Below are 15676 nucleotides of genomic sequence, written 5' to 3'. Positions count from 1 at the left end.
CTACTCTTATCGAATAGTGTTTGGGTTCTTTAACGTCCCACAGGGAACTTATGCACATAGAAGATATTTGTGAGATGGGGCCTACGGTTTATAGTCCTTATCTGAGAAGACTTCAAAGTCTAACCATTTGCAGATAAAATTACAAAGGTACCGGTAGCACTTTCTCCTCAGTTAATTTAAGATCCTGAATGTTGAACTGGCCGGGGTTTGAACCTGTGACCCCCCGCATGAAAGTTCCCATCCGGTGAAAAGGGTCACCTCTTCCTTTCGTTTCATGGGAACTTTTCCCATGTTTTTCACTGAAATGCATGGCAGAGAACTGGGACTAGTTGTGCATGCGCCTTCTGATTGAAGTGATGTCAGATTTCCATGGAAAAATTTACTTTACAGAAAGATCCTTGCAACCTTTTTGTAGGGCTCTTTGACTAAAGAGCTTCCTTAGCAACCATTGTCTTTCTGTAGTTAAGTGCCACCCCCATCAAGTATTACTAAGCAAAAAAGGTGATAAGCATGTTCATGTTTGTGTTTTCGGGATTAGAATTATGGACGAAATTCCCCAGAGCCTAGTAGATTAAGTTTTAGGTACCGACAACAATAATGGGGAGTAGCAATGAAGAGCTGCAGCAATACTCTTGCCCCGGGAAGGGTGGGGGGGGGGGGGGGGGGAAACCCCCATATGAAACAGACGGGGATGCTCGTTGTCTCGCTTAGGGTTGTAAATTTTGGATTTTGGTCTCGCTTAGGGTGTTCCAAGCAAACTGACAGGATGCTTTGGCTGTGTGAGTTCCAGTGGCCTCTGTGCTACTTTGCCAAAATTTGCCAATTGCCCAATTAGTAAGGCACCATAATGCTCACTATGTAAATTATGAGCTAAAGGCCTTATTGTCTCTGCAGACTTTGGCTATCTAGCACTTGTTCCATTGGCTGTTATGGCGTTAACAGGCTGTGATGGATGATAAGTAACTCCACAGCCACTGGAAGGTATGTTCAAAATAATCTTTTTATATGGTTTTTTTTTCTATTAAGAAATTGTGATATATTTTTTGTCTATAACATGTAGACATCATTGTCTGCTTAAAATACATTTAACATCCAATCAATTTTATCACTGGTCCCATAATCTGTGGGACTCTGTTGAATTATGCAGATGTTGAGAGAATCCTCAATGACTTGGCTAATGCCATTTGTACATGTAAGTGTGTATTGTGAAGGACTGTGGAACCAATTACTATGTGTTTCCAAACTGCAATTATTAACTTTTAAGTCTATATTATCTTTAAGTTGACTTTTATAAATTAGTAAGTAAGTAAATCAATCAATCAATCCAAAATCAGGTAAATTCAGTATATTCAGGTGCATAAAACAATGACATTTCCCATGCTTTTTGTAAATATAGCTAATTAAATAATCACAGAATTTGTCTGCTGTATTTTGACAAGTTGGTACTAAATACATTATTCACATGTAGAAAAACATTTAAATTTTTAAACCAATTACTATGTGTACTAAATACATTATTCACATGTAGAAAAACATTTAAATTTTTAAACCAATTACTATGTGTACTAAATACATTATTCACATGTAGAAAAACATTTAAATTTTTAAACCAATTACTACATACAATACATTATTCACATGTAGAAAAACATTTAAATTTGAATTTCGTCACAGCTGCATCAGTTTCACCCAGCTTGCTCTGCATGTCAGTATTTTTTTTTTCAGAAGATACATGTATATTAACAAGGAGGTTGCTATTTTAAACCATGTTCCTTTAAGTGCTACCTAGGGACTTTAGGGGCTGCTGTTTTTGTTTTGGCCCTGAAGTAACATCCTATTTTTCGGTGAATAACTTTCCTTTTTTCCTATTGTTGCTCTGCTTGACACCCTGATCATCTGCAAGCTTCCTTTTCAAAAAAAGGATTGTATTTTTTGGTAGCTGCTTGGTCCAATGCTTCTGATAGGATGCTGGAATTTTATGTAGATGCCCCTGGCTCCAGTCCTGCACAGACCTTCAACTGAATTTGTTAGTGATTGTCCTACTGTTCAAATATCCTTGAGTGGTTTCCTCCTGTCAGTCTTCCTGTCCTGTCAGTGGTTGCCTTTAGTCATTTGGGTCGTTTAGAGCTTTTAAATTTGTATACAGTATTTCAATTTCTACTCTCTCTACACTGCCTCACCAGCTGTGTGACAAGCTTATTTACAATCTTTGACTGAAAGGGTAGCGCTTCCTTTTAGTGCAAAAAAGGCTGTGGCAAGATCAGATTTCCTATATGGATAATCACCTTAAAAGGGTGGGCCAGTAATGATGAACTAATTGGTCAAACAAGGATCTAAATATTAATGAATTTCATTCTGTCAGTTACCAGAATTTAAGTAAAAAAGCATTGCAGGTTAAGCTTCAATCTCGTTTTCTTTTCAAAGTAACGCTACTTTCAACTTTATAACTCTAGGTGCAGCACATGAATGAGTCGCGCGTGAAACAGCTCCTTGAATAAATTGCACCTTGCTCAACAGGTCCACTTGCAACATGGTGACCAACAAATGCACAACCGTCTGGCTGCATCTCTGAGGCCACGAAAATTCATATATATTTCTTATGATGTTATCTTTGTGAGAAATTTGCGTCTAAAAAGCTTTGATTTGGTTAGCAAGGCTGAAGTAAAAACTATCCAAAAGAAAAGTACAGTGGAACCTCCCTTCAAGGGACACCCCCTCAGGACCAGGGCAAGTGTCCACTGAATAGAGGGGTTGGGTTGGAGACAAAGGTAAGTATGAACATTTTTCCGGGACCAAATTCAGTGTCCCCTGAATGGAGGTGTCCCTGAATAGAGATGTCCCAAATGAGAGGTTCCACTGCATATTAGAAAGGCGTGATTTTTTGATGAATGATACACTATGTACACAAGCAAGACGACCATGCTCTTTCCTTCGGCCTTGTCGAATAAAGTTCAAGGGAAGTTCTAACAACCATTGAAGAGTCAAAAAAGCGTTACGAAGGCTACAAAAGGAGACAGTGAATTGTAATTCAAAGGGAAAACGTCTGGCATCAATCTTCCATTTATTCAACCTTAAAGGAACTACAGAGCGTGGGGATCTCATGACCGTCTTCTATATTCAGTAACAATTAATAAATAGGCTGGAAAAAATCATGGGGGACGTTAACGCACTGATGTTAACACAGCTGTGTGTTAAACTTACTCAGCTCCCGTCCTCTGCAAAACAAATTTTAGTCTTTAAAACGTGCCCACTTCTGGTGACAAGTACCTAAATCGCCGAGAGAACAGAACGGTCACTGAGCGATGTGGTGCCCAGTCCTCGGAATATGTAAACTTCATTTAAACTGAGATAAAACGAAAACTGAAGCGTGTTTCCAAGAAGGGCCTCGCAGGCAACAAGAAATTAAAAGAAAATAGCTGTCCTTGAAGCTCCGTGCTTTATTTACCGGCCAATAGCAAAATTTTCGGAAGGGAAACATACTCTCTGCCTCGAAAGTCCCTCACATGCAGGTGTCCCTCACTGTACTGTCACTATAAATATGTCACTGTTCTAGTGAGCAAACAGGATATTGTCGGATAGAGTGTTACAAGACACCGTAGATTGTTCACTGAAACCGTCGGTAATGGGGAGAGAGTACCACTTTGAAACTTTCAACAACGATGCCAAAAGTGGAGATTATTATCAGGAGTGTCAACTTTCGCGCAAGAATTTTCATAAACTAGTTCTATGGCTCTTATCAACGAGAACAGAACTGCTTTAGTGCCACTAGAGATGCCACTGATCTGGTAAGCACACAGCCTTCATAAACTAGTTCTGTGGTTGTTATCAACGAGAACAGAACTGCTGTAGTGCCACTACAGATGCCACTGATCTGGTAAGCACACAGCCTTCATAAAGTAGTTCTATGGTTGTTATCAACGAGAAGAGAACTGCTGTATTGCCACTACAGATGCCACTGATCTGGTAAGCACACAGGATGATGTCGGTTGGATTGATATAAGGCAGGTTGCTTACTCAATCGTTCCCTCAGTGAAAATCGTTCAGTCCTCTCTTCTCTTTTTGTACGGTTTCTGACGAATACACACTTCTCATAGTCACAACTTGAGGCATTATTAAAGCTTTGTTGTCTCATATTGTGCCACCTGATTTGAGGCTAAACCGCCAATATCTTCACCATAATTTTCATCTAAAGCGTTTGGCAATGTCCGGGACGAGTTACCATCTGCAGAATGGCTGGATCCCACAGAGTTTAGTAAGGTCAATTGACTGGTGGCTGAGGTTACCAAACTTGACGTTGTTTTTAAGCTCGACCTCTCTGAGGATTTTATATTTCCCGAAGGAAATTCGATCGAGTTTTCAACAGCTTCGGGAGTGTCTAAGGTGATAGAGGCGTCTCCACCGGTCGCCAACGTTGAAGGCGTGATAGAACGTGTACAGTCTTCAACTACAGTGCGCCGTTCCATAACGGGCGTTGCGTTTGAATTGCAAGGTAAGACAAAAGGCTGACCAGGAGGTGAAGAATGCTGAGAAAGTGACGCTGGTCTTCTTGGTGAGTACGCCGGTGGTGGTTCTTGTGGACAGTGGGAAACTTGTCTCTGTTCGTTCGTGTGAAGATTTGAATCGGTAATTCCCTCAGGGTAAAGGTCAGCGTAATTCTTGATCATACATAAAGAAAAAAAAAAAAAATTAAAAAGTTTTATAAGTAAATAAGAGAATAAGAAAACCGAAAGGTGAGTGCCATAAGGATGATCGAAAAAAGGTTCTGTGACCCCAAGCGAGGCAGTTCACCTAAACCTCTGCGCTCAAAACTTACTAACGTATGAATGAAAATAGAGATTAATGGAGGATTTAATGACATCAGAAAGAGAACACAATCATAGTTTAAATCATTGACTCAACGAAGTGCACGGTAACGTAGGATAAGATGAATCTATGATAATTGGGGGGATGTAGCGGACGCATTTCCGTGAAACTTGGAACCGGAAACGACAAACTGCTTGTTGTCATGAAACGGTCGCAACTTTTGTTTTTTTCGCTTGTTTTGCTGCTTTGAGAAGGAGCAAGACCAAGACAATCCCTTGCCTGTTAGCAAGACGAGCTCAAGCCTATACACCTTATTCCAAAATGGCCGCCATTTAGATATTCTTTTGTTTTTATTGAAATTAGACCTTGATGCCTCGTTCAAGGCAAAATATTCTTTTGAATTTGCAGCTCAAGAACGAGGCATCAAGGGCTAATTTGAATAAAAACAAAAGAATATTTAAATGACGGCCATTTTGGAATAAGGTCTATTAGCGCCAGGGAGCGACTTCAGAGGCAAGAAATGGGCTCATTTAAACCAAGTTTATTCAAAGTCTGGCTAAACGCAAATTTTAGTTTGTTTGTCGTATTTACGTGATACTAAATCTCTCTGTAGATGGTTTGCAACAACCTCGTTCCCAGGGTTTCTCTTCTTGTTGGCAACGACAAAGGAAGCAATGGTTTGCTGGGGGTGCTCAGTCTCGCGGGCTCAGAAAACCTGGTTGTGGTCATTGTTATTTAAGGTTTTTCGTGAGTTTGAGGACGTATGGATTATGGAGTGTTTTCACGTGACGTCACCGCGGCCATGTTGGTGTACCTAAACAATAAAACGGCGGCCATGTTTGTGTACCCAACTAAATATTTTATCAACTTACCGGTAATTTAAAATGAAACCCGAGCGCCGACCAGGTCTGGCCTGCAGTAGGCATCCCTTCGGTACTGGCTTGATTACGTTGAGTTGAAGCCCGCTGAGTATTGTTTGATCCAGTTGTGGTTGCCTAGAAATTCACAGTAATGAAATAAGGTACTGTAATTTCGGTTTTCATTTTTATTTTTTTCCAGTTCGCTCGTTGATTAATGCTTAAAAGAAAAAAAACGACTCGCTTTTCTCTGTCCGCTTTTTTCTTTCCTCTAGGCTATTCAAATAAAAGAGTAACATATTCCGTTTTATCTCCTTTCATACAACCTGTGAGAACTTAATGGATTACATACGCTTTACATCTTCTTACATCTACTCCATTGCCTGTCCGTTTTTGATGACAACAATCTAAATATCGCCTCACGCAGGTTCCTTAATAACAGTTCTACTACCACTAATACACCTTATTCCAAAATGGCCACCATTTTAGTATTTTTTTGTTTTCTTGCAAATGAACCCTTGTTGCCTCCTTCAAGGTTACAAGGAAACGAACGATGGTGGCCATTTTGGAATAAGGCCCTTATAACAATTTGCAAAGCGCCTTTTTTATTAAGCCCGATAGCGGTAAACAGTTCCTTATTCTACTAAATGTACAAAAAAAAAAAAAACAGCATAACTGCATAGAAGTATTTACTTTTCTCAGTTATTCAATTAAAAATTCCAAAGTGACGAATTTCTTTAGGTAGAGAATTCCAGAGGTTTTGAAAGGCGCGTGTTTGGGTACCACAAGTTCCCTTACCTGTCGATGAGTCAATGATCTATCACGGCGAACCAATAGTATAGCAGCATTTAGCATTATGTCACAGCTAAGCAAGACCATCAAAGAGCTATACACCGCTAATCCGGCTTGTCCAGCTTTGTTTCTTTGCTGAAAGTATTCTTTCGGTTTATGATAAAGGTAATCGTGCTTGTTTTTGTAATATTCTCTGGTGACAGTTGCCTCAAAGTGAAAGTGTTTAATGACCACTGTGCCAATAACGATGTTGCAAATGATCATGATGACAATGGCAAACGTACAACAGCCCACGAAAACACCAAGCTGTGGGATACAAAAAAAAGGACTAAGTTGCAAGAAAGTGCTCATTTTATGTATTCCAACTAGTAATAATCTCGGATTATTGAAGTGCGTTCGACAGTCGCAGAAGGGTTAAGGGAAAGAAACAATCTTATAGGAACTAACAATCATGTGGTGTGCGATCGTCATTTGTGCATATGACGTATCACTGCACGTGAGACGTAATTCAAGATGGCGCCGAAAAAGCAGCCGAACGAAAAAACGAAAACTTGCCAAAGCTCTCCCTATGCACAGGATACCCAAGATTAGAAATTGCGTTCTTCTAATGTCGAACGCAACAAGAGAGTATGAGGAAAAAGAGCCAATCCCTGTGCCCCTTGAAAACTAATTGAATCTATTTTTAGATCGCGTCCGTGCTGCGAAGGTTATTTTCATCTGTTGTTTCCATGACCGCGCGGTTCACTTCACACCAACTGACCAATAAGGTGTCGTGTTTGAAATTACCTCGCAATATGAAAGGGAGCAAATAACAGATTTCAAATAATTTTCATCGGAATATGGCCAAATATGGGGGTATCTCATATTCTCTTGATTACAATTAATGTATTCGAGGACTCGTTTCTCGAAGATCCTGAAACTATTCGCGTGTAATGATACAAATCCCTCTGAATCTCAAGAACGGAGAGGTTTAAAGTCATCAAACTATATCAAAACTACACAGTCATCTTGCTTTTTCTTATCTTAAACACGTGTTAAAAGACCATCTTTCCAAACGCAAGTTTCACAAGTGGACCCCAAGAAACTCAAGGTGTCATTCATTGAATACGACGTTGTAAGGGCAGGCAAGCGCTAGATGTCGTACACCATCTTGTTTTGGGGGAAAAGAATACCGTGGAAACGGAAATTGTCACAGGATCTTTGATTCACCATATGTACAGCCTTCTCAAAATATTTTTGGGGAGCAGGTCATAAGGAAAGTGGAGATGGTTTGGTGCTAAAGGCACCCAAGCGAGTGCCCAAAGGACGCAAGCTTCTAGGGGGGTCTGGGGGCATGCTCCCCAAGGGAATTTTTTCAATTCAGATGCAATTTAGTGCAATCTGGGGGATTTGACACTTGCTTGGAGTCTGATAAGAAATACTGGAATGTTAGTTAAATAAACATTTCATGTGCGCAACGCCAAAAAAAAAAAAAACGCGGACGCAAAACAACGTGAAACAAACTTTTTTCAAGCTTTTATTTTATCTCCAGTGACTTCATGTACAAGCTAAAAATGTGCTGTCCGACATTTTCTGACTGGAAGGAGACGGTCAAGCTTTCTGAGGAGGTGGCTCATTGAGCCGTTGACCGGCCGGTTTTGAGAAGGCATAATGTAGGCTATGGAGTAGAGATTAACGCTTAATGTTGTGCCGCCATCTTGATTTGAGGGAAAAGAGGGACAAAGGGAAGAGTGCAAAAAATTCCCATTTCCCACTCCTTCTTCGTCTCTGGACTTAAAAATCTACTTTCAGTGTCATGACGGTATAAGCGCGCCACTTCTTCTGATTAGTATATGATATTTTGCAGATTATTTCCTATAAAAGATGGCCAAAGATTGTCGTATCTTCCCAAAGATCTTCGAAATTCTAGACACTTCCCAATATTTATACTGACATTTTCCAACATGTCAAGGACAATAAGTCTAAATAACGTATTTGAGACGAATTAGCACATAATTGTATACGTTAGCTAGGTGCTTACCCTGCAATCATTTCCTGGTTTTGCAGCGCTACCCATTCCTGCTACACCTGTCAGCAGCATCTGCATCATAATAAAAAACAATAAGGGAATAACATGACTTTTTTCGGGAATATTGTTTATTTGCGCCGTCAACACTGTAAAAATTACTAGCAACGAATAATTGACCATTATTATCAATATACGCGGCCAGATAGAAAATCGGCCCTTGTAGTGTCATTTGCGGCCCGAGCGCGAGCTGCTGAGCCTCAGTGGATGCCACTGGCAACAATAGTTTAATATGCATTTCTTAAGATTTTTACCGATTTATTTCGGAGGTGCCTCGCATGGGACTGCAGGTCCCGTTTGCACGTTACCTTTTGGTCGGTTTTTTTTTTTTAACCTGTATGTAATTAATTATTTAAAAGAGATTCAGACCAATAAAGTTGAAAGAAACAAACAAAAAACAAACAAACAGTGTTTTGACTGCTCCTCTTAAGCAATTCATTGTCTGTACGTATGTGCACCCTAAGGCCTAAAAAGTTTCAGTTTGAATGACTACCATGCTCATTCTACTCAACACAGAAAGCCAAAAAAGATTAATCAATTTTTCAAATCGGCTCTCTTGCTGTTTCAACTAATCCACATTGCTATATCCACCAATAGCGTTGCTCCATCTTTCACTCTATAAAACGTTAACAATCGATAACTCTCTAATTCGCGCCTACGAAGGACTAATGGTCAAACCGCCAGCTTCCAATTTCTCACGTCAACATGACACTTGTACTTTATGCTTTGTTTCTACCCACGTTCCCTTCTTTGCAATTATTTTGTGCATGTTATAATGGTTAGTCATGCATGTCTCAAACTTGTTGAAATTCCGACAGTTTTTTGAAAATTTTTTTGTAACTCGCGAGGCTGTGAGACACATCGAAAATATGTATGTATTATAAATTAGAGAGTAATAAATTTTTTGAATAATTTCATCAGCACGAGAAGTTTATTACCCTTTTGTTTACCTTATTTCTCTGTTTGTTTACAAAGCCGTAATGCTGATTGTACTGAGCAGGATGTTGGATGTTGGTCGTAAAAGTGGAGTGAGAGGTTAGTGAGAGCAACCCACTGACCTTAGTTTTGAGGTTATAATTGGCAAACTAGAGCTATCAGCTTAGCATAGTTTCTCTCGTGACTGTCAGCGTAGTGAAGTTCCCCCAGTATGCGTTTGAGGTTGAGCGCTAATGTTCTCGCGTGTCATCGGCGCCGAATATTCAACATTTTGAATAATTTTGCGCACGAGTGACCATTTCCTCCAAGTGTACGTGCGTGTAAAGCTATCAGTTGCAAATCAAAATGGCAACTAGCAGTATTGATGTCCCAATTTTGAATTGAAAATATTTATAACACGCATGCGTATTTGCCTCGGATTGTAAACTGATAGCTTTGCACGCGCGCACACTTGGAGTAAATGGTCACTCGTGCGCAAAATTATTCAACATGTTGAATACTCGGCGCCGATGGCACCCTTGAACATTAGCGCTCAAAACGCCACCGTACACTCTGGGAACTTGCTTACGACAACAGTCACGAGTGAAACTTTTGTAAGCTGATAGCTCTAGTGTGCGGCGGGCTTTGTGTGATTCTCTTTACTCTAAATGGAAATTTAAAAAATGGAAGAATTATTGCCCCTGAGTTAACGTCGAGACTAAGAGTACTCTTCTTAATGTAACGTAAAACGATTTAGCCTCACGATGCCTCAAACAAATAAGTCATAGCGTAATGTCCTAGCTCTTTTTTATATCCTCTCCGACACTAAGTTGGAAATTACTATGCCATTAAACTATGAAAAAGACTTTAAAAAGGGAGCTAGTCATTCTAATGCTTTGTGGTTACTTTTTGGCTTCGTGGCCACATTTTTAAAAATATCATTATTTTCTATGATAGAGACCTTTAGATCCCAGGACGAGGACGACTGTGAGTACGATTTTTCCGTTCTGAGCATGCGCGCTTTGAAAAATGTCGGCCTCGTCGGCCTCCAAACCTTATGCGCATGCTCAGTACGGAAAAGTCTTACTCGTAGTCCGGCGTCCTCGTCCTCCGATCCAAAGGTCTCTGACGTCGCTACAATGGCAAAAAATAAACTTAAAAGCTTGTGTCTAATGAAATCAAGATCGATGATGGGGTTTAAAACACTGTGGTGGCGCTGCGCATACGTTGGTGGGGAAGTGAAACACGGAAATCATGGTTTATCAACTGGGTTGGTATGGTAAATTGACTACTGTGTGTTTGACGTGTTGATTAAGAGAGGCTGAGGCCTTTCCCAGTCGATGTGCACAGCTTCCTTCAATTTTGGCTGAAATTTCGTGCAGGCAGAATCATTGATGTCAATGAAATCTGTCGAGCGGGATGGACTGCAAGATTCCGAGCTTTTCTAATGTTTTTGGCAAATTGACAGAGAGATGTTCACGGACTTCTGTAAAAAAGTGGGCTTGTTTCGCCGATTTAACAAGCTTTACAGCAAGCAAAAGAGTACACTGCATATGAAAGGGATTGTCTAGAGACAGCGTAGTCCCTCGGGCTCCTAAAATAACTGATGAAAAAGTGCTGCCTTTGTAATAACATCCGCAATTGATTAGACTTTTAAGTCTTCTCGGATAAGGACTCTCAGTAAACCGTAGGCCCAGTCTCACAACCCTGCAATGTTCATAAAATCTGTAAGACGTTAAATATCCCACACACTAGTCGAAAAGTGTAGGGCATGTAGTTCCCGGTGTTGTGGTCTGGCCTTTCCTTCAGCAATGTGGTTGGCTTGGCGTTATCTTCTGAATGGCCGGACTACTGATCGATGAGACCACATTATAGCAAAACAGACAGTAGTCAAATTGAAGGAGTGCAAGTGCTGAAACTGGTAAACCTAAACCTAAAAAGGATCTTTCACTGCGAAAAGACTTTGTGAAAACGAACTTGATGTCAATATCCTTATAACTGAATAACAGTTGACAAATAAGACAACATATCTTTTTTGTGTAAAGATGTCTTAAGGCATTATTCTAGTAAAACACGTCCAGCTCAAACGGGAAACAATGTTTTGATAAACTACCTTACTTAGGCAGTTTTTCATAAGTAGCGAAAATATGTCTAGATATTTCACGGCCTTACACGAAGACAGTCTTTTTCAAACAAATCTAGCAGTTTTGGAATGTCTCTAAGCGGTAGCATTCGTCCCCCCCCCCCCCCCCCCCCCCCTTCCCTGCTAGGAGACGCACACCAACGCACACAAAAGAAATCAGGTGATTAAATCACCAGACGCTGCCAGATCAGATCAGGTGACAGGAATTATCAGAGTTGTATATAAAAGAGTTAACCTGACGGGTCAACTGTGATGTGCTGAATGGTGAGCTGTTAATTAATCATATCACTCATTCTGCATTCTGAAAGGAGATGTCTCCAGAAATCTAACAAACATTTTTTTCACCTATGTTTCTCAAAGGTCGATCCATGTTTGAACAATTTTCAATGTAACCTACTAGCTCATTCCACAGTTTCATTGTTAAGTTTGCACAGTGGTAACTTTAGTTACAGAGTGAGATTTTAAACAATTACTTCTTTCCTTTGCTTCCTATGGTTTTTATCTTCTGTTAAAATTTGCGTTTTTAATTAATGCATCGTGAGACCTATACTATTTTTTGGCTTTAGAAAGTAAAATTCACTTTAGCTACGTGTTCGTCATATCTGACCATGGAAACTTTTAGCGCACGATTCATCACCGTCAGCAATGGCTGATAGCGATGGATACAATAATTAAAAAAAAAAAGATTCGTATGTTGCCTCCTTTCCAGCGTACACCGTCATTCGGATCTCGTCTCCTGATTTACTTTATTCAAAGCATAAATAATGTAATGATGATGATTGCTATTCGACTCTTACAGTCGTCATTTGCAATACTTCGCTCACTTTTGATTATCAACGTCCTATTTGCCACCAAAAGTCCTTAAATATAAGACTGTGCTTTCGATGGCTAAGTGCATGTCTTTTATTTTCGAGTGATTCTAAGGTTAAAGAGCAACAATATTTTATCTTTCTCCGCATCTGATTACAACCACTTTTTCCTTCTCGTGACTGTTTTGGAAACAGGGACGTGGGTTATGGTTTTGCTGTCCTCCCGTACATACATTTAATGGCTTAATGAGCCCATCAAAAGAATTTGCCCCAAAACCCTTTTTTGACGCTTAGTCATATTCTTGCCAAATCTAGGCATCTGTATGGAGGGAACAAGGAAAACTGACTTTACCTATTTTGAATCATAACTGTGGTAGTTGCATTCATTATTCTGCAAACCAGAGTAGCATCAAGCCAAGGCTGATTTTAAAAAGTGTGGTTGCCGTGTGAACGAACCTAAATCTTCCGGGTTTATTTGCAAGAAACCTCATTCGTTATCTTTCGCGTGATTTTGTTGATCGCCGTGTGCTAAAACTTTGATTTTACTTCATCACAGTTATTAACGTTACGTAACGATTAACAGCGAGTTTACAAGGTTAAGTGCTCGCTGAACTTGATGGAAGCTTCTTAAGAACTAACGCAATTCGTGGATCTTTCGGTTCACCTGGCCACAATTGTTTAAAGGCCGGATAACTTTATCCAGTGGATAAATCACCATCCACTTTCTTCCGGAGAAGAACTTGTCTCCGTACAATTTTAGGAAGCCTCGCCCTTTTAAGAATTTTAAGGCTCGTACAAATCGTTTTAAGAACACTTTCTTTCCAGCAATGACCATTATTTAGATTTTAATATTTGGTGTTTAGTTAGAAATAGTTTTAATAATAATTTTTACATGTAAATATTTCATATCAATTATTATGTAAATTTTACCCAATTCAGTTTAGTGACTGCCTTGTAAAATGCTGCAATAATCTATCTATCTATTTATCTATCTATCTATCTATCCAGGTGAAAGGTTGGCCAAGTTTTTTTAATACACGTCTTTACTTAGGTGTACCTAGTAGAGTGTGCACAGTTCTCAGTTGTGAGAATAAATGCTGAAATCCTTGCACAAAAATAAAGGAGCAAATCCCTTGAGTATCGTCATATGATCTGATTAGGTAAAACATAATGTACAAGGGATTAAGGTTTTGAACAACTGAGGCGTGGAGCATCCCTTGCTGCTGCTTACATATTTACTTTCAATTCACTGTGCATGATTCATAAAAAAATGTCAGCCTTTTTTGGTAGGCACTTGAAACAGCATTTCCGGAAAACAAACGAAACAACAGGGACAGAATTCAACTATGGTTTCACCAAGTGTCTGTACAACCTTATGCAAGCATACAATACTACTTTATGGACTGTTTTTATCCAAGAGAAGCATAATACTTCAAGACAAGTCATTGACTTATGCTTCTGTATCTTAATTGTCTATCAAGAAGACGTCATAAACTATATGACACGCACTAGGCTTTGGGAACATTTTATAAGGCATTTTACATACATCTGGTGTAATGATGGTCACAAGTTCCAGACGAACTGTCCATCTTAGTTCGTCTTCGAAGATCTGCTCTTAATGCTAGAAGAGCCCAACAGACGAAGGAATTTTGCTCAAATTCATCCGAGACGAACTTTACGTCTTCAGTGTCTTTCCTTCTATTTCGTAATTTTCGTACACACTGTATTTATTACCGTTGTTATGTATTTCACCAGTTGAGAATTTTCGGTTTGCTTCTGGACCTGATTATTTTGGATCACAGATAGCCGATTCCATATTTTGGGTAAACACTTCAAACACACTCGTACGAAGAAACAAATTTATCACCGTAAGGTGTTTTGGAAATCAGAAATCGCTAGAAATCAACTTAGTATATTCGCTGTTTAGTCAGGCTTAAAACATTGGACGTGACATGCCACGAAACATGCTTACGCTGGTTCCCACCTGAGGAATAATTTTACAGCCCATTGTAAAATGTTTGACGAGTCTGCGACAGACGTTTATCGTAAAACACTTACCCAGCCGCCGATCCAAATTCCCATCCCGAAAACTCCAACATAGAAATCGGTTACGTTAATAGAAGCAATTCCTATTATCACCACCAGTATTCCAAGAGCGACGTTTAGGAAGGAGAGCCATTGGAGTACTCTTATCTTCGATGCCATACCTTCAAATCTCATCGGAGACTAGTATTGACGGTGTTATGAAACTGCAAGAGATTGCGATGCAAAACTATTGTGAAAGCATTCAATACAAAAGGTTTTTTTCCCTAAAACCACAGGCGTTCGAATCCAGTCCTCCCCTAGATTTGATCTTTAAGTTCCGCCCCTATCCCACCCTCCTCTGACCTTTTTATACTCACAATAAATCCAGCGCTTTCTCTAATTTTGTTTCCTTGAGGAGTCTTGGCCTTGATGTAGTCCAAGCGATGCTAAGAATGGCCACAAAGGGTGCCAAATGTTAAAGAGCACCAAAAGTGGTTGGACCTTCAAAACAGCGGACAGAGCTTCGCGTTGAAATAGTCAATGTCATGAGTCGTCGAAACTGTCACGGTAGAGTCACGGACGAACCGTCGTAATCTTACTCCTCGGTCAGCTGCTTTGCGTGTGTCGGTGGAATGAAACCTCAACTTAGACACAACTGTAGTCGATCTGTCAACCCCCGAATCGGCGTACTCTTAATTATTCATTATAGGCGGAGTTGGGCGAATAACAACAACAGTAACACCATTACTAAGACAGATTCTACATTATTTGTTACTCACAATTAGCGTGTCTATTCGAAATGGGCAAGAATAAACTTAATAGAACAGGCACATTACAGAAAACAAGAATAAGCAATAGCGAGAAAACTATTTCAAAATAAGAAAATGAAAGGAAATTATCACCGAGTAAAGTAAATCAATTTGATCTGAATAAGAAAGAAAGATTAACTGCGCTCATATCGACGTACGTAAGCCTCCGCACTCTCCAAAACCTTCAAGAGTAATTTGCGCAGTTTTCGTTTGAAAAGAGGTTTACTTAAGTCACATGGCTTAGGAGGAATCATATTCCAAATTCTCGACCAGTTCTAGAGAAGGAGAACAGTTGTTTACTGAGTCTAGTTGAAACGTTTAATTAAGGAGGCAATTTCCTGCTTGAATCACTCACTTACTCACCCTTGGTTGTGATCGTGACACTTGAATTGTGTGACACAAAAACGAAAGAAACCCACAAATTTTAAGCTTACCTTGATTTTATCCACAGCAGGTTC

General features: G+C 39.7%; 1 protein-coding gene and 1 long non-coding RNA gene across 8 annotated transcripts in view; one reads left to right on the top strand and one right to left on the bottom strand.

The window, feature by feature from the left end:
* The window catches only part of LOC138003295 (uncharacterized), a 35959-nt gene that overhangs the window by 1098 nt on the left and 19185 nt on the right, over nt 1-15676 (top strand). For 2 of the 4 annotated variants that reach the window (XR_011123477.1, XR_011123478.1), the window contains exons 2-4: nt 1-147; nt 895-981; nt 9493-9552. The exon at nt 1-147 is cut by the window's left edge and continues 82 nt beyond it. This is a non-coding gene — a long non-coding RNA (uncharacterized lncRNA). The remainder of the gene's footprint in view (nt 148-894; nt 982-9492; nt 9553-15676) is intronic. The other 2 variants (XR_011123479.1, XR_011123480.1) reach the window with 1 other exon arrangement.
* Nucleotides 1356-15669, bottom strand: LOC138003294 (uncharacterized). 4 transcript variants are annotated; one of them, XM_068849261.1, is made up of 6 exons: nt 15653-15669; nt 14443-14633; nt 8473-8532; nt 6459-6758; nt 5676-5798; nt 1356-4655 (listed from the first exon to the last, which is right to left on the bottom strand). In XM_068849261.1, the coding sequence occupies exons 2-6, from the start codon at nt 14602-14604 to the stop codon at nt 4113-4115; spliced, it is 1188 nt and encodes a 395-aa protein (XP_068705362.1). In that variant the 5' UTR covers nt 14605-14633; nt 15653-15669; the 3' UTR covers nt 1356-4112. The 4 variants fall into 4 exon arrangements, with proteins under 4 accessions (XP_068705362.1, XP_068705361.1, XP_068705364.1 ...); XM_068849260.1 differs by lacking the exon at nt 15653-15669 and adding an exon at nt 14787-14904; XM_068849263.1 differs by lacking the exons at nt 14443-14633; nt 15653-15669 and adding an exon at nt 9576-9708.

This window comes from Montipora foliosa, chromosome 5 (genome assembly GCF_036669935.1).
Source record: "Montipora foliosa isolate CH-2021 chromosome 5, ASM3666993v2, whole genome shotgun sequence".
Classification (NCBI taxonomy): Eukaryota; Metazoa; Cnidaria; class Anthozoa; order Scleractinia; family Acroporidae; genus Montipora; species Montipora foliosa.
Note: the sequence above shows the minus strand (reverse complement) of the source record. Positions and strands in the feature narration are given on the sequence as shown.